General features: G+C 39.9%; 1 protein-coding gene across 1 annotated transcript in view; it reads left to right on the top strand.

Moving 5' to 3' along the window:
- The window catches only part of IQGAP2 (IQ motif containing GTPase activating protein 2), a 286,526-nt gene extending 272,306 nt beyond the window's left edge, over nucleotides 1-14,220 (top strand). The window contains exons 31-36 of the mRNA XM_027100794.1: nucleotides 1,710-1,797; nucleotides 3,929-4,141; nucleotides 5,953-6,113; nucleotides 7,910-8,047; nucleotides 9,099-9,207; nucleotides 13,266-14,220. Of these exons, the coding sequence (XP_026956595.1) occupies nucleotides 1,710-1,797; nucleotides 3,929-4,141; nucleotides 5,953-6,113; nucleotides 7,910-8,047; nucleotides 9,099-9,207; nucleotides 13,266-13,379 (823 nt within the window). The 3' untranslated portion in view covers nucleotides 13,380-14,220. The remainder of the gene's footprint in view (nucleotides 1-1,709; nucleotides 1,798-3,928; nucleotides 4,142-5,952; nucleotides 6,114-7,909; nucleotides 8,048-9,098; nucleotides 9,208-13,265) is intronic.
- The last annotated feature ends 8,331 nt before the right edge of the window (nucleotides 14,221-22,551 follow it).

Here is a 22,551-nt window from a genome sequence, read left to right as displayed (position 1 = left end):
CAGTAGAGGCCTGACATAAAGTAGAATTTCAAGAGAAAGGCTGTGTGAGCAGTTTGTCCTCCAGCCACTCCTGAACAAATAAACATTCTTTGTCCCTAGCAGGGCATACTTGAGTGACCTTGGTCATTTTGGTCATCAGATAGCGTCTAAAGAGTCGAGCTGGGAGTTTCCTGGAAGCATATATCGTCAGTCATTCCTAGAATATTAGTTCAAATAAGAGACAGTCACTGTATTTACATTTGTTAAAATCACCCAGAGCTTTTATTTTTAACTCGATGTTCCAGCTTAATGCATTTATAATGATGATTGGAGGAGGGAGTTGTGTGGGACAGAAAGGATAGATACTTGGCTCCCTAAGCCTCAGGAACAGGGCCGTCTCCCACATGCCTGTAATGAGCTGTGTGCCCACCTCTGACTCTTGGGGGAGCATTTCTCTGTGCATTCCCAGACAGCCTGTAAATCCCCAGCAGCGAAGGGTCATGGGCCAGAGGAAATGGTTGTGATCATTCTTCTCATACAGACTTGAAATAAATCAGAAAGGAGAAAAATAATGGTTACAGATGGTTTATTGGATTTTATCCTGTTTGCAAAAATAATATATCTGGAATTCTCTTTGAAAGTTTCCTCTTGTCCTTTGGGAGCAGTCGCCCCAATGCTTCAAAACATAAACGATGTTTTATTTTCATTTTCCAATTTTCATGCCGTGTGAACATTTTCTGCTGTAGTTGAGGAAGAAATTCATCATCCAGTGATACCATGTAATGCCTTGGAAAGAACTGAGGTTCAACGCAATGAGAGTGAAACTTCAGACGTTGTTGGTTAGACCTGTTTGTAATTTAAGGCAACTTCTGTTTATGTTCCCCCCCACTTTTTTTTTTGAAGGGACTCGATGTCCAATAATGTTCCCACTTATGTAAAAGGGAGCACACTTGACCATTTGCCTTTTGTGTTAAAATCTTCTTACATAGTTCCATAACCTGATCTTTAATTAGTAAAGGGTGGCTGATTACCCTAAAGAACACATATGAAAAAATAGATGGTTTTAGCACTAACAGAGGGGTTTGCCAGCTGTTGTTACCGAGCAGCTCTTCAGTTCTCTCCCACCCGATGGGTTCGTCCCGCCACCAGACCTGAGGCTTCCAAACACCCATCCTCCTGGCTGCTGTGTCATCCAGCAGCCGAAGCCTCCACAGCCCACACAGGACTTGGGCTCCCACTGGCCTTCACAGTGTTTCATAACCTTCTCAGAGCAGGAAAGCTAACAGCTTCTCTGGCTCCTAAAGGCTTAGGATGTTTTCAACAGGCTCAGAAGTTTAAATGTTACTCAAGTTAGGAAAGGGGGACCTTTCCTGCACCCTCCACAGTCACGGGCCAAATCATCCTTCCTTCTCGTCAAAAAGTAGTCTCGGTCTAAAAAGAAGAACAGGTACTTAGATAAGGAATCTTATGACATACTTGTGCCCATGATACTGACACCATAATCTGACAACATCAAGCATATAAAACCCAGACTTCGATTATTAAGCATTCGCAAACTTTGGGGAGCCTTAAAGCAGATGTGGTGGAGTTCCGTGAGATGGCTTTATTTTAAGGGATTCTCTTTGAGGCTTCATCTCTGTAGGTGCTTGTTCACTCCCTTGGGAGAAGCAGATTTTTGTGCATTAGGACTGCTGTCTGAAAGCCTGTCTCTCCTTTCTGTATTTTGTAAGGACCAAAAAGCTGATCATTGATGTGATCCGGAACCAACCAGGGAGCACACTGTCAGAAATCTTAGAGACACCAGCAAGTACAAAACAGGTAATTGGCCTTAGAGTGTAAAATAATAAGTACCTTTGATGTGAGTTGATTTTGTTAACAAATCTTTGTGCTAAATGTTTATTGTTACCTCAGAGAAACTGTATCTGACACGGTTTGGAAGTAAGGAATTCAACCGAGTTCAGCTATATGTAAAATCCATGGAATATCAATGTAATGAAATAGAAAAATGCAGCACTGAATTTATGCTGAATAATTTTGTCCTAGACTAGGAAGATAGTGCTGGGCCTTTCAAAGCCTCTGAATGTTCATTGTAAACTTTGAACAGTGAGTGTAGGAAACAAAGGAAAAGAAGAATGGACTACTTAAAAATGAAGACTGGGCTTCCCTGGTGGCGCAGTGGTTGAGAGTCCGCCTGCCGATGCAGGGGACACGGGTTCGTGCCCCGGTCCGGGAAGATCCCACATACTGCAGAGCGGCTGGGCCTGTGAGCCACGGCCACTGAGCCCGTGCATCCGGAGCCTGTGCTCCGCAACCGGACGGGCCACAACAGTGAGAGGCCCGCGTACCGAAAAAAAAAAAAAAAAAAGGAAGACTGTATTCATTGCAGTGGATGGGCAAATAAGTCACTTAAGAGATCGTTCTGGTCGACAGGATACAGAAAAATACCTTTCATATTCTATGCTTTTGCTAACTTGAAGAAATGAAGAAATGTCCCACACATTAAAACTCTTTTCCAAATGCTTTGGAAGCAAACGTCTTGAGTCCATTAGGTCAGAGCACCATTATCCTGGTGTAAATAACTGAAGTTTATTAAACTTTAATAACAATCTTGCAATAATCCTTTTATCAGCATCCTTGAAAATGCATCATTATTTAATTTGTTCTGAATTAATTTCAGTGATATTGCTTTAGTTTCGATAATTGCCACTCCCTAAACAAACGCTAACAAAATTATCTATTTAGTTACTCTTAGCTGGGCTACATGTAATTTCCTGAATCATTCTTAATTTAATTGGTTGCCAAGAAATCATTCTGTCACAATTTTTAATAAAAGTATATATATATATATATAATGTCAAGTTATCTGATGTTTGTTAATGTGTGAATATTTTTAAACAAGGTGGGTAGAATATTTTACTGAGTATGAGAATTTTAATTCTTAATTAATATTTTATTTTCCCCAAATGTAGCTTAGTCACTAAGAGTGAAGACTTCCGAGATCAAGTATAGCTCTGTAACTCCTAGCTCTGTAACTCTAGGCACTTAGAAATATTTCTATGCCTTGATTTCCTCAACTGCAAAAAGGGAATAATAATAATAGTACCCAATTCAGGAATAACTCAGTTAAAACATGTTAAGTGGGTAGAATAATATCTGATACATACTAAGTTCTCAACGATATTGGCTGCTACTGTTACTGTTTACTGCTGACCTGGTTTACTGTTACTGTGTCCATAAAGTTGATCTGTCATTTATATTCTTAGACTTTGTCTACAGTGTCAATCAGTTGTCTGACTGTGACATGGGAAGATCACCAGTCTCTTGTTATTACTGGTTTTTTGAACAAACTATCCAAACTGTCTTGATTCATTTATTTACTTATCATTTATTTGGAAACTTATTTCGTGCTAGAATACTCTTAATTTCCTTTGGTTCAAAGAAACCCTGCAGGTTTTTCAGAGTCGGAAGTTTGAGAATGATTCCCTTACCAGAACAAAGCCTTTACAGCTTATGAATCTCTGTAAATATGGCTGATGTTAGAGTTTAGTTCAGGGTTCTCATGGCCACGTTTTAGTGGATAATCTAGTTTTAGTTTCCTCATCTGGACTATCGTATCCAAAACTGATATCTTTCCATCCAGAGAATTATAAAATATCAGTTATCCCTCATAATCTGTCCATTACTAAGGTAACTTGTCATCTTAGCAATAAAGTAGCTATTTAGAATTTCGCTCAAAGTAGGCCTGCCACCACTGCTATGTTTCTCAGAAAAACAAAGTAATTCCTTCCCAAAGACCTACTTCAAAACCCATGAAGAACGTATTGTAATTCTGTCTCTGGACCTTGGCTCGAGGACCTCTTTCATTTTGATATTAACTTGCCTTGTACAGCTTCTGAATCTGAGATTAGGGCATCAGAGATAAGTCAACATCTTGATATTCCCTTTCCAGGAGCTAGATCATGCCGCAGACATGGTGAACCGTGCAGTTTTAGATTCCAGGACTCCCGAAGACATGAAGCATAGCCAGTCTATGGTTGAAGATGCACAGCTGCCTCTTGAGCAGAAGAAGAGGAAAATCCAGAGGAATCTTCGGACATTGGAACAGACTGGACATGTGTCATCCAAAAATAAATACCAAGACATTCTCAATGAGATTGCCAAGGTTGCTGGAAAGAGTATTCTTTCTCCTTTGCTTAGCAGACGTGTTAATCATTGGTCACACACATGCTGGGACTCTGAGGTGACATGAGGAATTCATAGTTATATACATATGGTTCCTGTCCTCCTCAATATTACAGATTTTTTAAGGTTTCAGAGAAGTTGATGACTTTTCATAGAGAATAATCACAACTCCCCCAAGTCATTAGAAGAGTTGAAACACACCAGACGTAAATGCTTAGGAAATGTAATAGACAAGTTTCATCGATTGCTTTAAACAAATTGCTTTAAACAATACGTACTAGTTTTAAAAGTGACACTTTTAGGAGAGTTCTCTCTTGAGTTGTTAGTTGTCATATAACCCAGTTGCCCATGGGACCTGCCACTGAGATGGTACCTCTGTGTCCCTGAGAATTTTCCTCTAAGCAGTTTAGCCTGAATGCAGTTCAGACTTAAAAGTTAGTTCCTGTTTTCTCCTCCCGTATTTTGACAGTTGAGAAACTTCCTGAGAAAAGGATATCAAATTAGTGCAAGGAAACATCACAGGAAAAGGCTAGATCTGTTTGCCAAAGATAAGGAAGTATATATTTTGGGTTAAAAAATTTTTTTTTCATTCTTTTTATCCAAACATGCAAATTAAAATGGGTCTGGAGGTTAAGGACAGTTACATGATCAGAAAAAAAATAAATTTTCTTAACTTCTGGGAGGGAAACGCACTCAGCTTCATTCTTCCTCGGAAAGTTATGGTCAGTCCTGGCAGTAGGCTTATTCCTCCCAGCCTGAGTGACTCAAGGGAAGTAACGTTTTTTTTTCTCTATAGCTCTGGGGTGGAAAATATGTCTCTTAGGGAATGTGTAGTAGAGAAATTGATGCTTTTGTCTTGGAAAAAGCAAAAAGCTATCATGAAGGCATCCCCCAAAATATTCTACTTAATGAAGAATTTTTACTCAAGAAGGATGTGTTTGTCTGTCTTTGGATTCCTAGAGGAATCTTTTTTAACTGTCCACAAAGGAAAAATAGTATTAAATAGGCACCATTTTCTTAAATGAAACATTTTTTTAATTTACCAATTAGAATTACAAAAAAAAAGAATTGTGTGTGTGTAAGATTAAATATAACGTATCTCTCGTAAGCTGTAAGCAGCTTGGTCAACTTTATGTTCTAGGAACTCTATTTAAATCCAAGTAATAGTTATCCATGTTGAATTTTTTCAATCAGTCTTGAGACCCCAGTTGTTTTTGCAAATCTTGAGAAATATTTTTCAGATTAAAAAGTGTATTGTTTTTTTAATTTCTAAAATAGGGGATTCCCTGGCAGTCCAGTGGTTAGGACTCTGCACTTTCATTGCCAAGGGCCCAGGTTTGATCCCTGGTCAGGAAACTGAGATTCCCACAAGCCACATGGGGCGGCCAAAAAAAAAAGAAAATGAATGTAATGATGAAATGTAACCCTTTTCAGGGTAAAGTATTCTTCAAAGTAGAATGTTCAAAATATTCTGAAGAAATTTTCTCCTGCTAAAGTCTTCCTTGTGCCCTTTTAAAAACACTATTTCTCCTTATGCAATTAATCTAAAATTGCTTCTCTGCTTTTTCATCAACCTTAGCACCTCTCTTAAAATGAAATACAGACACTCCCAGTTCTAAAGTAAAAAGGGAACATTTTGGTGTTGAGAGTTTAAAATGAGGTGACTAAAATAAACTACAACAGTCACAAATAGTGATTTAGTACTAGATATTCTTCTTGTCCCAAATGGGCAGTATCATAAAGCAAACTCCTGCTTATATCTCATACCATGGCCTTTCCTTGTTATTTTAGGATATTCGAAATCAAAGAATCCATCGTCAGCTTCGAAAAGCTGAATTGGAAAAACTTCAACAGACCCTGAATGCACTTAACAAGAAGGCAGCATTTTATGAAGAGCAAATTAATTATTATGACACCTACATAAAGACTTGTTTAGACAACTTAAAAAGAAAGTAAGCTGAAATCATGTATTCTTTTGTAATGTCATGATATATATGGGGTATCCATTCTTTTACAATCCTGGGCTGTGGGGTTGGGTGTGCTAGCAAACTTTTGCTTTATTATGTAACCAAAAACTAGAATCTCAATTTTATGATTTGCCACTGTGAGCTAAGAAGTCAGGAGTGAATTTAGAAACATGTTACTTCTCTATTAACATTGGCATTAAAGTAGTTTACCCTGTTGTGTTTAAAGTAGCTTTAAACACTTCGGGAAGCACTTTCATTATTCCTTCGTTTTTAGTCAAAGGTGTGTTTTAAACACTATTATTTAAAAAAAAAAAAGCTACCCTTGGGGATGTTAACAATAAACAGTTTTTATATACTTGAAAATGTTAGGTAACACCAGGTATTTGCTATTGCACAGCACAGCTCAATGATTTTAAATTACTTACTGGTTTTTAAAAATTACTTACACAAAAGACAAAATTTGTCAGTTCTCTATTACCCATTAGCATACATATCATAGATTTCTTTTCACAATATAGCTACTTTTTTTTTTTTTTTTTTTCTTTTTGCGGCTCGCGGGCCTCTCACTGTTGTGGCCTCTCCCGTTGCGGAGCACAGGCTCCGGACCCGCAGGCTCAGCGGCCATGGCTCACGGGCCCAGCCGCTCCGCGGCATGTGGGATCTTCCCGGACTGGGGCACGAACCCGCATCCCCTGCATCGGCAGGCGGACTCTCAACCACTGCACCACCAGGGAAGCCCAATATAGCTACTTTTAATGAGTATTCTTTGCTCATAATTGCTCTTATCAATAGACTAAGGTCAATATTAATCAAATTTTAATTACCCATTTAAATACATAATTCAGTATTTTTATGTAACCCTTGTAGTCAAATTGACACTAGGAAATGGTGCTATATGGAAAAATCAATTGCATTAATCATAGATTCGATGAAGGAATATAACCAAATTTCAATCTCATTTATCTGTGCCGCACTAGTTCTGAACTTTAATTCATTTGCTTGCAGCCTGTAAATTACTTTTATGCTATTCCTGGGAGGAAAAAAGTTGGTAAAGCTAATATTTAGTAGAAATAAGCTTGTCAGGGGTTTTCTTTACGTATTTATTGCAACTACGACAAGGTATTTTACAACCTCTGCAGTCAGGTGAGCTAGATTGGGCTTCTCTCTTACATTGTGTGATCTTCAACCAGTCCAGTGATCTCTGAAGCCTCAATTTTCTCATCTCTAAGAGGGAATTGGGAGTACCAGCCTTACAAGTGTTGTTATGAGAGCTAAAGGAAATGATACAGCAAAAAGGAATTTATTTCAGAACACTATGGCAAGGTTAATTTTGTGAATGTGAGGCAGTATTTAGAAGGCACTTGGAACAGGGATGGCCACGTCCTATTTGTTAAATAAATTAAAGCACTCCTAGTGATACCTTTCTTTCAGAGTGTGTACGCAGTTTATGTTATGACACCTAAGCTGCTTGTGAAAGTACTTAATCGAGCCACAGGGTTCAGTATGCCTGAGACAGCAAAGTACAAGTTTTATGAAACATATTAGTCTGTAATTCAAACTTGAGTCGCATCGAAAATAGCTTTTCCTTAAACTGTTCAGTAGTGAGATGGCACTGCACCGGGAAGGTTGTCACCTACTATCACACAATACAAAGTTGCCCAGGTTCCATATAGTGGGGGCCAGGTGTGGACAGTGGTGTGCCCTCTGTGCTGGGTATTGCGCTGTCAGGAACTTCTGAGTTTGCCATCTTCACAACGGACGGTCTGTTCTTATTTTGTCAGAAATACTCGGAGATCAATTAAACTTGATGGAAAAGGAGAACCCAAAGGGACAAAGCGAGCGAAGCCGGTGAGGTACACCGCAGCAAAGCTGCATGAGAAGGGTGTCCTCCTGGGCGTAGACGATCTTCAGATAAACCAGTGAGTGGCACCAAAAATCGGCACAAAGCACACCCGCCCTCTCGTCCCTCCCGTCAAATCTGACTCCCACTTCAGTTTCCTGTGGCCTTTGAAGAAGGCTTCACTTGGTCTGTCAGGGCTTCCCCTTGCTTACAGATGACAGGAGAAAACACGTGTATTGTAATCTCTAGTCTTCCCATAAGGCCTGGAGCATCTGATGCTGCTGGTCAGACTAAGTGCTGATCGAGTGATTGTGCTTCCCGTGGCTTAGCCAGTGTGTTGGGATTTGCCGGCCTCGCCTCTCCCTCCAAAAGAACTGAGTCATAGCAGTGAGAAAAGAAAAGCTGCCTTTTGGTCTAGCTCAGTGAGTGTTGTTTACAATTGCAAAACGGTACCTCTCTGATTTGAAAGCTGTGTGCTGATGCCTGGGTCAGAGCCGCTCCAGCAGTGTGCTACTACTGTGTGTATTTGAGGTGGAGGAGAAACCCTCCTCCGAGCCCCACACCAGGCACTAATGGGTTTGCCATTTTAAAAGGACCGTAAGTCCTGTGCTCCATCACTTCCTTTTCCATTGGAGGACGCCAGACTCACTGTGTGTACTCCTCTGTAACTCCGGCTTCCTCCAAGGCCTGGCTTCTCTTGCATTTATCCCATCCAACTTTCTCTTGACGGAGACCAACTCAGAGAAAATGCTTCTTCCCCTTTGAAGTTGCTGTAAAACTAATCGTCTGAAATGCTCAACTGGCCTGTCAGCAGTAAAACTCAACATTTATAGTTCTGTGAATCTCATATAATTTCAACTGTATATTATGCTCTTTAAGAGCAAGGACAATATTTTGCATTTCTCTTGTAACAAAGCACCTACTTCAGTGCTCCGTGGGCTGCAGATCTCAACACGAGCCATATTTCCAGTGAGCCAAACTGGACTGATGGTGGGAGATTTGGGGTAACTTCCTTAGAATTTTCCCAGCAGGCTGTTCACTAGGAATGGTAACTTAGGGTCCATTAATTTGTTTCAGCTTTAAGCGTATATTTGCAGTTCCACATGTGTGAATGGTCCTTTCTTCACTAGGTTTAAAAATGTTACATTTGATATCTCATCTACTGAAGATGTGGGCATCTTTGATGTCAGATCAAAATTCCTGGGTGTTGAGATGGAAAAGGTGCAGCTCAACATTCAGGTAAGCTGGGATTCCTGCAGATTGGGGTGAGTTTTATAGTGGGGGTCCTTCTTGGCTTCCCTGGCTGGCATTCTTTTTTTTTTTTTTTTTTAATTTATTTTTATTTTTTGGCTGCATTGGGTCTTCATTGCTGCGCGCGGGCTTTCTCTAGTTGCGGCGAGCGGGGGCTACTCTTCGTTGCAGTGCGCGCGCTTCTCATTGCGGTGGCTTTTCTTGCTGAAGAGCATGGGCTCTAGGTGTGCAGGCTTCAGTAGTTGTGGCTCGCGGGCTCTAGAGTGCAGGCTCAGTAGTTGTGGCGCACGAGGTTAGTTGCTCCGTGGCATTTGGCATCTTCCCAGATCAGGGCTTGAACCCATGTCCCCTGCATTGGCAGGTGGATTCTTAACCACTGTGCCACCAGGGAAGCCCCTGGCTTGCATTCTTCATGACAACAATGAAATTTAACAGGAGACCAATGCCAGCCTTATTTGCCAGTATTACTTTGTGTTGATGATTTTTTTAAAGCTATGATTTTCTAAATTATTGGAACTTAAACTGCTTTTAAATGGTAAACCATAGCAGTGAGTTTTTCTAAGCTATGTTTTCATTTTGAAGCTTAGAGAAAAGAATAACATATGTAAAAGTATTCAGAGCTATTAAGTAAAGGTAGGAAAGTTTCCTTTTCTTAGGAAATTGCATTTCTTCCTAAGATAGCATATACCCAGGATTGGAACTTTCTGGATCTCATTTCTCCTTCTTCCCTTTCTCCTTCCTAGAATTATTTTTGCATCAGTTTCTTAAATTTCTTTGTTAAGTATTTGGGATCACAAGAAAGAAAGACATTGTGCAAGACCGATATCTGTAAATAGAAAAATGGTGTTTGCAGTCAGAATTACTGCTATTTTCTCATAAGAACCACATTTAAGCCAAATATACTTGAGCAGAAACAGAAAACAGTTTATGTGCCACCAAAAAAAAAGGAGGGAGGGTGCAAGTAAATGTTTATCTACTCCCAACTTAATTCTTGCACAGAATCAGTTTAGAGCTGTGATTGAGTTTTCTTTTTTGATGAGATTGAGTTTTTAAATGGAAATAGCACCTATTTACCTGGGCCCCCAACTACTTGTAAAACTGTTCCCAGGTATTCTGCATGTATCTACATGGAACATCACGATAAGCCACTGGGAATGGTGTAAGTTCCAGCCTCACTGCCTCCCTAGCCTGTGGCTGAGATCCGTGGAGTTACACCTCCACCCCTAACCCATGGGACAAAATACACAGGGCCCTTCTTTTCTGTCTAGCATTCCTTATAAGGCTAAAAAAAAAAACTGAGAGCTAAATGGGTTTTATAAAGACACTGAGATAATGGAGGAAATTAGAGTTAAGAGAGAAAATTGAAGATATTATGTAATTATGAAAAGTATACTTAATGGTATTATTTTCTTGTTTATTTTAAATGTCACTAAATGTATCCATCTAAAAATTTAACTGAAAGTCTTGAGTTACTCTGTGGAATACTTAGATAAATATGGGAAGAGAAAAGAGTGTGCTTGTGGTGATATGCCTTGGTTAGTGATTCTTCTGTAGCAAAAACGTATCATGTGATTGCCAAGAAGGAAATGTTCCAAGCCCAATAAACATCAACTCAACAACAGATGAATCACAAGTGACCAGGAGACACCTGTTTAGAGAGGTCTCAGGAATTCCACAGGACTTCCTTTTCACACTATGCAAACACCAAGCTTCACTTGCTCCTTTGTTAAAAGTTTCATCGTAGGATTAGCTGTTCACACCATTCATTTAGACACAATTGTAAACTGTTACTCCTTAGCTGTATGCAGGTGGCTATTATGCTCCAGATTTTTTTCAGTCATTGACATATCATCAGGACCAGCTACATAATTTGCAGGGCTCAGTGCAAAATGAAAATGCAGAGCCCCTTACTCGAAATTGGTGAGAATTTCAAGATGATGACAGCAGAGCATTAAACTAAGTGCAGGGCCCTTCTTCTAATCATGGGACCATGCACAGGTCGAATGCCCACAGAGCCAGCCCTGCATATAATAGCTGTCAGACATAAAGTCAGACTTATCTTTTCACACAATTTATGGCTTTCAGACAATTCTAATATGAAACAAATTACCAAAGAGAAATGTGACGGCCCGGTCTTCAGTGGGAGTCAAGGACTTTGTTTCTAAGAGGACAAAAAGGGAGATTTCTTCTAACATTATGCTTCTAGGTTTTCTACAGGCCACTCTTTCCTCAGTTCCTAAAGATGATATCCTAATTATATCCTGTAGCCATATACATAACAGGAAGGCGTGAGTTACGTGAAGATGTTCTGCTTATATAAACAATGGCCAGTGTTTATGGAGGGCTGCAGTCTTGGTATTCTTCCTTTCCCAGATGAAGAACTGGGATTCAGAGAGCACGTTATGGAAGGGCCGCTGGAATCCAAACTCTTCATCTCTCTACATGCTGCCTCTCTCACAGGATTCCAGTTGTTCCTGACCAGACGAGAGTGGCTTACAAAGTGTTTGCAGACTTCTTGATCTCATATGCCCAATAACACGCCTATGGGATTGGCAGTGTCAGCCCCAATTTACACACAAGGAAACAGAACCTCAGAGAAGTTATATGATGTTGCAAGGTTGTAAGATAGCAAATAGTGGAGATAAGACTAAAATCTGGTCTTTCAACCGCAAGTACAATCAGAGTTCCTCTGTTCCCCATGGGGGGCCCAGCTAATTCCCCTCCATACATGATTCCTTCTCAGTTTAACCATATTGGTTTCGTTCTTTTCCAAGATTCTTTGACAGATGTCGCCTTTCCCAAAGGAAAAGTGAATCTCCACTACGCTTTAATAGGCAAAACCATTCTTGATGAAAGAACTTCACTTCCCTATGGAATTTCCATCCCAGAAGCATATCTAAATAATGGAGGGGTTTAGTTGAGTGCAGTTGGAGATAATTGAGAAAGTAGAGCAGGAAGCTGGCAAGAGCCCAAGTTCTCTCAAAGAAGACTCCACCTTCTGCAGGTGGCCTTGCTTGTTATGGACACAAGGCATTATCATTGAGAAACAAGAAATTTCCAGAGCTAGAAGCAGGAAAATGAGACCTGGGTATGAGTCTAGGGCAGTTCAGGAATGATATCTTCTATCTGGGAAAGCCCCCCTGTCCTGTGTTGTTGTAAAATTTTACTGCTTAGTCTCATGCATTTGGCTGGTGTGAGCCAGTTATTAATTTATAAATGAAGGAAATTTAATTAATTTTTCTTTGTTTATACAGCAGCAATGAAACAGAATGATAAACTTACTTGAGAATGAGGAACAGAATACAGGAACAGAAGTAGTCTAGATCGGAACAAGTTGCTTTGTACAGTGGTCTCCAAATTTCACTCTCACAGTTTTCCTCAGTAAATGGAGCATTTCTCCGTATTTCTCTATATTTATTTATTTATAAAGTATACATGCTCTTGGCACTTTACTCAAAATCTACTTTATAAAATATATAGAAAATGTACATGCTTAAGAAATGAGGAAAAAATAAAAATAGGAGTTTTAATATTCTTTTTCCTCCTCAATGAACTGTCTCACTCCACCTTAGAAAACCCTGGCTCTTCTAAAGGATATACCTCATCTTGCTGTAACATTTGTGTCTTGAGTTTCTCAATTATAATTAAACTTTTAATTCTATGTCTAATATTAACGGTAATGGTTTTCTCTCGTAAAGTCCTTATCAATTCTAAAAATCTGTTTTCTTTCATCGAGGTGAGTGATTCTCAAACTATGGCACCCAGACCAACAATATCATCATCCCTTGGGAACCTGTTAAAATGCAAGTTCTTGGGACCCACCCCAGAGATCCAGAATCAGAGATTCCTGGGGGTAGGACCCAGCAATCTGTTTTAACTGGCCTGTGTTTTTAAACCAGGTGATTCTAATGCACACTGAAGTGTAAGAATCCCCACCGAGGTCCTTAGGTCAACCGAATCTTATTGTTGTCAACAGTCTTCTAGAATGTGTTTTAAATGTGGGAATGTCAAATTGGAGGTGTGATTGATGTTCCTTACAATTTCAGGATTTACTTCAGATGCAGTATGAAGGAGTAGCTGTGATGAAAATGTTTGATAAGGTTAAAGTGAATGTAAACCTTCTCATATACCTGCTGAACAAGAAATTCTATGGGAAGTGAAGTGCCTGAAGAAATCTCATGGATTCTGTATCACCTGGATTAGGAAATGAATCTGTTTAGTATTTTTGTTTTTAAACATGATTGAAATTACTGCTTATAAACGTGTGATTTTTTTTTTTTTAAAGACCAAAACCGTTCCGAAGAATGTACCCATGTGCCTTTTTGATAATCTGATACTGCAGTAGAATGATACACAAAATGAATTAACGTAAACACTGCCACATTATACTGTGGTGCAGGTACTCTGATTTAAAACTTTGGATATTCTGTGATTTGTTTTAAAGTAGGGAGAAAATAACTTTAGCTGATTAGGGACAAATGTGTAAACCTATTTTCCTATAAAAAAATTTTTAAATGTCCCATTTGAATACTGTAAGTCTTCATAGATTTTTTTTTTGATCTGTGGAGAAATGGAACCTGAATTATTTGTAATGAATTATTTAGAGAGATACTTGGTTTTAAGCCCCACCTTCTGGGAGTTATCGATTTTAAAGAAAACTTTTGTGCAATTCAAAGTAAAGTTTTTATAAGTAATTGAAAGTGACAGTACAATAACACTTTCTGTATAAAAGTATATATTTTATGTGATTTATTCCTACTTAATGAAGTGCACTACTGCCTCATGGTAGAGACTCTTGGACCCAGAGCCTCTCAGTGACTAAGGAACAAGGTGGATAGAGATCGTAGACCTCACCCCACCTCCACCCCTCACAATTTATTTGAATATTTCAATTGTGCCTCTCAATTTTTTGTAATGCAATAAAATCAGTATCTGGATGGTTTTTAAATGTATTCTTTGAAAATTGTTTTATGTAAAATAAATGTTACTGAATTACATTAATTTGACTTCTGTCTGAATAAATCCAAATCATTTAGTGGGTAGGAGAAGGTTCTTGGTGGGACTTTGGGGGAAAAGAAGTACAGTTGACCCTTGAACAACATGGGTTTGATCTGTATGGGTCTACTTACACATGAATTTTTTTCAATAAAGAACTGTAAAAAAACCATGAATTTCTTTTCCACATCTTTTTATTTTTGATATCTGGTGTTAATAATATGTATAACATCTACAGTGTTTTATATCATATAAGACAATATTAATGTAGGTACTGGCAGATTTGTTTTATAAACAGATGACATAAACTTACAGTATTGATAAATACAGTGCAGTACTGTAAATGTATTCTCCTTATGATTTTCTTAATAACCTTTTCTTTTCTCTAGCTTACTTTATTGTAAGAATACAGTACGTAAAAAAAAAAAAAAGAATACAGTACGTAGTACATATAACATACAAAATATATGTTAAGAGTTTGTTATTGGTTAAGACTTTAGGTCAACAGTAGGCTATTAGTAGTTAAGTTTTAGGAGAGTCAAAAGTTACAATCAGGACTTCCCTGGTGGCGCAGTGGTTAAGAATCCGCCTGCCAGTGCAGGGGACACGGGTTCTAGCCCTGGTCCAGGAAGATCCCACATGCTGCGGAGCAACTAAGCCCGTGCTCTGCAGCAAGAGAAGCCACCGCGATGAGAAGCCCGCGCACCGCAACAAAGAGTAGCCCCTGCTCGCCGCAACTAGAGAAAGCCTGCGCTCAGCAAGGAAGACCCAACACAGCCAAAAATAAATAAAAAATAAATTCTTTAAAAAATATGTTATACTCAGATTTTTGACTGTGTGTGGGGCGTGGCGCTTCTAACCCTCACGCTGTTTAAGGGTCAACATCTACAGCTGTGTCATTTAGGGTATAGTTTATGGGGAGGAAAAGTAATTTTCCCTCTACCCTTCTAAGTTCTTGGCTGATACTGCCCCCCCATAATATAAGACAGATTAACAGGAGAAAAAGAGAGGTTTAATGACGCATATACCTCCTATATACCTGGGAGACACACAGGAACTATCTGCCTAACTATACCCTCACTTACTGTGCTTTGCCTGCTCCCCCAAATGGCCCAAGCCACCACCTTAAATACCATCTCCAGCTAAAGGCAAAAGACAATGGGGGGAGCAGTTAGGGGAGGTAATCAGGCAAAGCAGAGTAAATGAGGGTATAGTTATGCAAAAGCCTCTGCCTTTTCCACTGATAAGAGTTTCTAGAGATTTAGTCACTCTTCCTTGTTCAGAGAAGGAAACACCCTTAACAAATGGAGAGTTCCCTTATAAACGTAAATGTCTTTTAAAAGAGTGTAACTTTACTTGGTTTTCAGAGCTTCTCCTATATCTGCTGTTTTTCAAAAATAATCAGCTCAAAGTAATCCTACCAGAGAGGCATATTGTGGGGATGGCAAATATTCCCCTTCAAGAGTGAACTGCTGGGACCAAGAGATCCAAGACGCTGTGGCTGACACGAGGTAGAAGTTTGTTTTCTCAAAGGCAGGTGAGCAGTCCCACAAGTTACCAGGGATCCAAGCTGGCCAGTTGGCTCTGTCCTTGTCACTGATTCCTGGCTGGCAGGAAGGGGGAAAGAAGTCCGGGACAAGTCGTTTTGTTTCAAGCTCCATATGTTATTTCTGTTTACAGTCCGCTGGCCAAAACTTAGTTACATGGGGCTTCCCTGGTGGCGCAGTGGTTAAGAATCCATCTGCCAATGGGACACGGGTTCAAGCCCTGGTCCAGGAAGATCCCACATGCCGCGGAGCAACTAAGACCGTGTGCCACAACTTCTAAGCCTGCACTCTAGAGCCCATGAGCCACAACTACTGAGCCCATGTGCCACAGCTACTGAAGCCCGCACGCCTAGAGGCCATTCTCCACAACAAGAAACCACTGCAGTGAGAAGCCCACGCACCGCAAAGAAGAGTAGCCCCCTCTCCCCACAGCTAGAGAAAGCCCACGCATGGCAACGAAGACCCAACACAGCCAAAAATAAAATACATAAATTAAAAAAAAAAAAAAACTTAGTTACATGGCCATGACTAGCTTCAAGAGAGGCTGGGAAGTAAAGTTCCTAGCTAAGTCATGCGCCCAATTAAAACCCAGGGGTAGAGAGGGAGGTGGTTCTATTTGTAAAGAAAGGGAACAGTGATACCTGGGGACCAATCAGCTGTCTCTGCCACAACAGTAATCCAGACTCTCGGGCTGGACCCCCCTCACTCCAATACTTTGTATTCTGTTCATTCATTCAACAGGCTTTATTTTCCACGGAGGTTACCCCGTATTCCGAAACAGTTCGCTTATGCTCATTTGGCACACTAAACTTGAAGGTAAGCTTGACAGAATTTGGAAAATTCAAATTTTAAAAGAGTAGAATCTGCTACTTTGATGATTGTTTCAGGCTTATACAGATTTTTGACATAGGACACCTTGAAACAGTGTTGTCTCAGCAGTTTGTAGATGCGTGTGTGTGTGTGTGTGTTTTTTAATGTATTACCCTTACTACAGGCTTCTGTAAAAGGAATCAAATAAACATACAGTAAAGCTTCACCTTGAGAATAAACCTCCCTGTACCCTACAGCTAGCATTAGGTGAGAAACAGGAACTGAGAGGAGGTAGGAGTTACGTTAAGCTTCCTTCTTCGTGCTCTAGGAAAGACTTTTAGTGGAAATGTACAGGAAGAGACAAAATTAAGGAAAGATGTTTGGAGGTAAAAGCCAACCTTTCACAGCCTCTCAAAAAGGGGCTTGTCTTAAATTACCTTTACTGATACTTTGTCTTTTTTGTGGATTCTGTCTAGGGTCACTCTCTTTCAGACTGAAGAACTTTAGTATGTAAGATGGCTAACAATAAATTATCTCAGTTTTTGTTTATCTGGAAAAAAGGGGGCAGGGCTCGTTTTAACTTACTCCAGCACTGAGTGACATGCTTGAGTGTTATTTTTATGGAGAAAGATCTTTCTATCATGCCAACATCCTCGAGGAAAGCTGTGAAATGTTTTCTCTCCGTTGACCCCCAAGATGAGGTTATTGTTGAAGATATTACCAACCGCTTCTTTTTTGAGATCTTTAAGGGACATGGATGAATGAGTGACCCAGAGAAGGAGGCATATTTTGGGGTGGCATATTCTGCTACCGTTCACCAGCTTCCTCCCCAGGGCTCGTAGCTTTTCTTACTCATAGGAAGAAGGGGAAAAACTGGGTTTGCTTTTTAAAACACGGAGCAATTGAAACACTAACTTCATTTTTGCATAGCTGACTCCTGTATTTTGATGTATGTTTGATCATGTTTCCACTGTTACAAAAATGATTTTTGGTCTGGAACGCTGAGGGGGGTCCATGCTTGCCCCGAACTCCACTTTTTAGCACCTGGAACTTAAAAAGGCAAAAAAGACTTAACAGGGCTCTAACTACTCGCAAAGAATGTGCTCTAGTGATCTCCAAGAGAGGGCGAGCCTTTGCATACTTTAATATTTTGGAAGTTTGTGATGAAGAAATCAGTGAGATCACTGTCTGACATGGCATACGTTAAAAAAAAAAATTACAAGCCCAAAATGGATTCATTCTCACTCTCCACCCACATCACAGCAAAGCAAGACTTGATTGCAGTTTTAACCCCGCCCAGAAATGTGACCTTTAAAACAGTCAATCTTAAATTTCTGGATCAACACTATTGAGCTAATCTGCATGATAAAGACCCCTGCAGTACCCTTCCCCCAAAAGAAGATGGTCTGGCTTGAAACAAATCCTTTCTTTTCTTCTGCTTAGACCTTCTTTCCCCACCCTCCACCAGCCTATAAAAACCCCCTCAGTGTGCCTTTCTGGTTGTTACACGGGATGATGCCTGATTCTTGCACCTTTCAATAACGCCAATTAGATCTTCAAATTTACTCAACTGAATTTTGATTTTTAACACACATCTCCCTTATGTCACTGAAAGACCAGAACCATGATGTGTATGCTGGTGTATGTGTGTGTGGTCAGGCACTAATTAGAGGTGCTGTTCATGACGTAATTTTTACAACTTGGACTGTGGTTAGGTAGGGGTTTGTGGTACTCCTCAACATTCCAAGAGGCAAACCACAGAACTCTGAATGGTGGAAGTTGTCTCTATTTTGAGAAATTCTGGTGAGTACTGGGTGGTCTAACTGCTGATCAGCTTTTTGAAAAATCCATTGCCTCTATTACTGTAACCAGGACTTAGTAACAGGTTAAAATAGAGCCTTCTAAGTCTCCTCTAAGCTCCAGAGGACAGAGACTGTTACAGTCACTGCTGTATGTCCAGAGCCTGGCAGTGCCTTGAGAATGGTGGGGAGGTGGAAGCCCAGCATCGGATCCTGCCAGGGGGTTGAGAAGGAGACAGACCGCCACCACCTCTCAGGAGTCCCAGTATGGGTTTTGGCCCTTGTATACATGGGACAGTTACTGATTATCTCAGTTTAACAGTGCAAATGCTCTCTTCAAATAAAATAGCTCATACAGATTGTCTAGGTTGCCTCACTGTTGTTTCCTCAGAGTATAACATCTCTTAGCTAAAATATATTGGAAGGTGTGATGGTTAATTTTATGTGTCAACATGACCTGGCAAAGGGATGCCCGGATAGCTAATAAGATACTATTTCTGAGTATATCTGTGAGGGTATTTCCAGAGTAGATAAGCATTTGAATCTGCACACTGAGTAAAGATTACGCTTACCAATGTGCACAACCATCATCCAATCTGTTGAGGGCCCAAAAAGAACAAAAAGGTGCAGGCAGGGGGAATTCTCTTTCTCTCTTCTTGAGCTGGAACATCTGTCTTCTCCTACTCTGCGACATCAGAGCTCCTGGTTCCCAAGCCTTCAGACTCTGGGACTTAACACCAGTAGCCCCCCAGTTCTCGGGCCTTCAGTCTCAGACTGGGAGCTATACCATCACTTCCCCTGGTTCTCAGGCCTTTGGACTCATTGAATTATACCACTGCTTTCCTGGTCACCAGCTTTCAGACAGCAGCTCATGGTGGGACTTCTTGGCTTCCATAACCATGTGAGCCAGTTTCAATAGTAAATCTCCTCTTACCTACGTCTCTATGTATCCTATTGGTTCTGTTTCTCCAGAGAATCCTCACTACTACAAAAGGGAAATGAACAGATATGAGAAGTGAAAGATATTGAGTTCACCTTATATAACTTGAACAAGTTTCTATTGTTTGCTTTTTAACAGATACTGAATTTGACCTTTACTAGCACCCCAAACCACAGGGATAGTCTACCATTCTGTCCATGGTATAATTAGTGGAAATGCATTGTTGACCTATTATAAAAGACTAACTTTACTTCTAAACCCAAAATACCAATGCAGGTTTGTATCAACAAAAGGTAGAAACGGGACTTCTGTTGGTTAGGTTGTACCATGATTACAGATCTACTGTTTGCTTTAAAAACAAATGTAGAGGGGCTTCCCTGGTGGCACAGTGGTTAGGAATCCGCCTGCCGGTGCAGGGGATACGGGTTTGAGCCCTGCTCCGGGAAGATCCCACATGCCTCGGAGCAACTAAGCCCGTGCGCCACAACTACTGAGCCTGTGCTCTAGAGCCCGCAAGCCACAACTACTGAGCCCGTGTGCCTAGAGCCTGTGCTCTGAAACAAAGGGAATCCACCGCAATGAGAAGCCCACGCACCGCAACGAAGAGTAGACCCCGCTCACCGCAACTAGAGAAAGCGCAGCAACGAAGACCCAATGCGGCCAAAAAATAAATAAAATAAATAAATTTATTTTTAAAAAAACTATAGAGATATCTGCACAAAATCTGGAGAATTGCACACCTAATTTGCATACAGCTTGATTTCATTTCGTAGAAGCCTGGATATCACCACCGTTAGCTTCCAAAACGAAATTACTAAGGCAAGTTTTTGGGATATAGTGTTGTCCTCAGAGGGCTTCAATCAGGGGAGGAGTAACTGGAATAGCTGAAGCAGGTGAGTCATCTAATGGGTTTAAACAAAACTGCTTTCATAGGATCTTGGGATTAAAACTTTCACCATTTGGATAGTACATTAGTTTTAAAACACTACTAAATACCAAACACACTATGAGAGGATAGCTAGTGACTCATTTTGGTGTCAGACAAGTTCAAACGGGAAATGAAAACAGGGAACCAATATTAAGTGGTTCCAATATGAATGACGCTGCAATGATGAGATTTCATTTCCAAGGGATATTAACATGTTAGGTAGCCATCTCTGGCTGGGTCAATTTTCTACTCCAGGGAACCTGCACGTATTTGCTCTAAAACCAGGAACAAAAAAGGTTTTGGTATGGGTAACATGGAACAAAAGAAGTAGAGAGATTGATATCTTTTTCAAGAAGCCCTAAACAGCACACAAATATTACAGGAACTTTTGTAGAGAAAACAGAACATCACCAACTGACCATAACACAAAACTGGAAATTAATCACAAAAAAGCCCGTCAAAACTTCCAATAACTTATGGATGGAAGAAGATAGAAAGAAGTTGACAAAATATTTAGGCCTGAATTGCATATTTGAACATATCAAAACTTGCAAAATGTAGCCAAAGCGGTCATTTCAGGGAGAAGAAGTGAAAGCTAAGCTAAGCAATCAGTTCAAAAGGTTAGGATAATTAAGAGTAAATCCAAAGAAAGTAGAAAGAAGGAAAATTTTTAAAGCCTGTGTGAAAATTAAGGACACTAAAATTAAGCAATAAAAGCAACAAAACAAAAAGATGGGCATTAAAAAATGGTCATTTCCGGAGCTTCCCTGGTGGCGCAGTGGTTGAGAGTCCGCCTGCTGATGCAGGGGACACGGGTTCGTGCCCCGGTCCAGGAAGATCCCACATGCCGTGGAGCGTCTGGGCCCGTGAGCCGTGGCCGCTGAGACTGCGCGTCCGGAGCCTGTGCTCCGCAGTGGGAGAGGCCACAGCGGTGAGAGGCCCGCGTACCGCAAAAAAAAAAAAAAACAAAAGGTCATTTCCAACCTTTGGCCAGATTCATCAAGGGGAAAAAAAGTAGAAATAAGTTATATTAGGAATAAAAGTGAGGCCAAAACTACAGATAAAATAGATACCTTTAGAAGAATAAAATGTGGTTATATAATACAAGGAAATATCAATACTATAGTTTAAAAAATTTAGATATACAGGTATCAAACAGGTAAATCTAAAAAAATGCAAACTGCAAAAGTATTCTTCGAGTATGTTACTCTTCGTGTAAATATTTAAAACACACAAAACAATACTAAGAAAAAAAAATTGAGGGGAAGTACAAATGTACTAAACTTAAAATACAAAAACGTGGATAAGAAAGTTACTCTTCCAGGCAGGTAAAAAGAATGGAATCAGAAAAGGGAAATGAAAAAGCTTTAACAAATTTAATATATATATATATATATATATATATATATATATATATATAATTATATATATAATTATGTATTATATATATATTATATATATAAATTATATATATATATATAAAATTAAATGCCATGGGTGTTATATTAGGCTCTGTAGTTTTCTATGCTTGAAATATTGTGTCATTTAAAGAAAAGCAATACAAACTATATGGAATCCAGTTCTTTTTCCCTCTCAAAGCAGTGGTTTTCAAAATGTGTCCCCAGCAGCCTCAGCATCACCTGGGATCTGGTTAAAAATGCAAATTTTCAGTCCATTTCCCAGACCCGCTGAATCAGGAACTCCGGAAATGGAGCTTAGCACTGGGATTTAACAAGTCTTCCCAGTGATTCTGATCCATGCTAAAGTTTGAGAACACCGTCTTAGAATATTGTTACTCAAAACTTTGGTCTGGAAACCCTCGGACATTACCATCACCTGAGGGTGCTTGTAAAAGTGTAGAATCTGATGTTATAGGTCTTGGATGGAGCCCAGGAATCTGCACTTGTGCATGTTAAAAGTCAAAACCACTGTTTTTTATTGTTTGTTTTATAACACCTTTATTAGAGTATAATTGCTTTACAATGGTGTGTTAGTTTCTGCTGTATAACAAAGTGAATCAGCTATACATATACATATATCTGCATATCTCCTCCCTCTTGCCTCTCCTTTCCACCCTCCCTATCCCACCCCTCTAGGTGGTCACAAAGCACTGAGCTGATCTCCCTGTGATATGCGGCTGCTTCCCACTAGCTATCTATTTTATATTTGGTCATATATATAAGTCCATGCCACTCTCTCACTTCGTCCCAGCTTACCCTTCCCCCTCCCCATGTCCTCAAGTCCATTCTCTACATCTGCGTCTTTATTCCTGTCCTGCCCCTAGGTTCTTCAGAAACTTTTTTTTTTCTGATT

This window comes from Aethalodelphis obliquidens, unplaced genomic scaffold (genome assembly GCF_003676395.1).
Source record: "Aethalodelphis obliquidens isolate GAN/ISIS:26980383/991018 unplaced genomic scaffold, ASM367639v1 scaffold4, whole genome shotgun sequence".
NCBI lineage: Eukaryota > Metazoa > Chordata > Mammalia > Artiodactyla > Delphinidae > Aethalodelphis > Aethalodelphis obliquidens.
The sequence above is the reverse complement of the archived record's forward strand: the minus strand, read 5'-3'. Positions and strand labels throughout refer to the sequence as shown.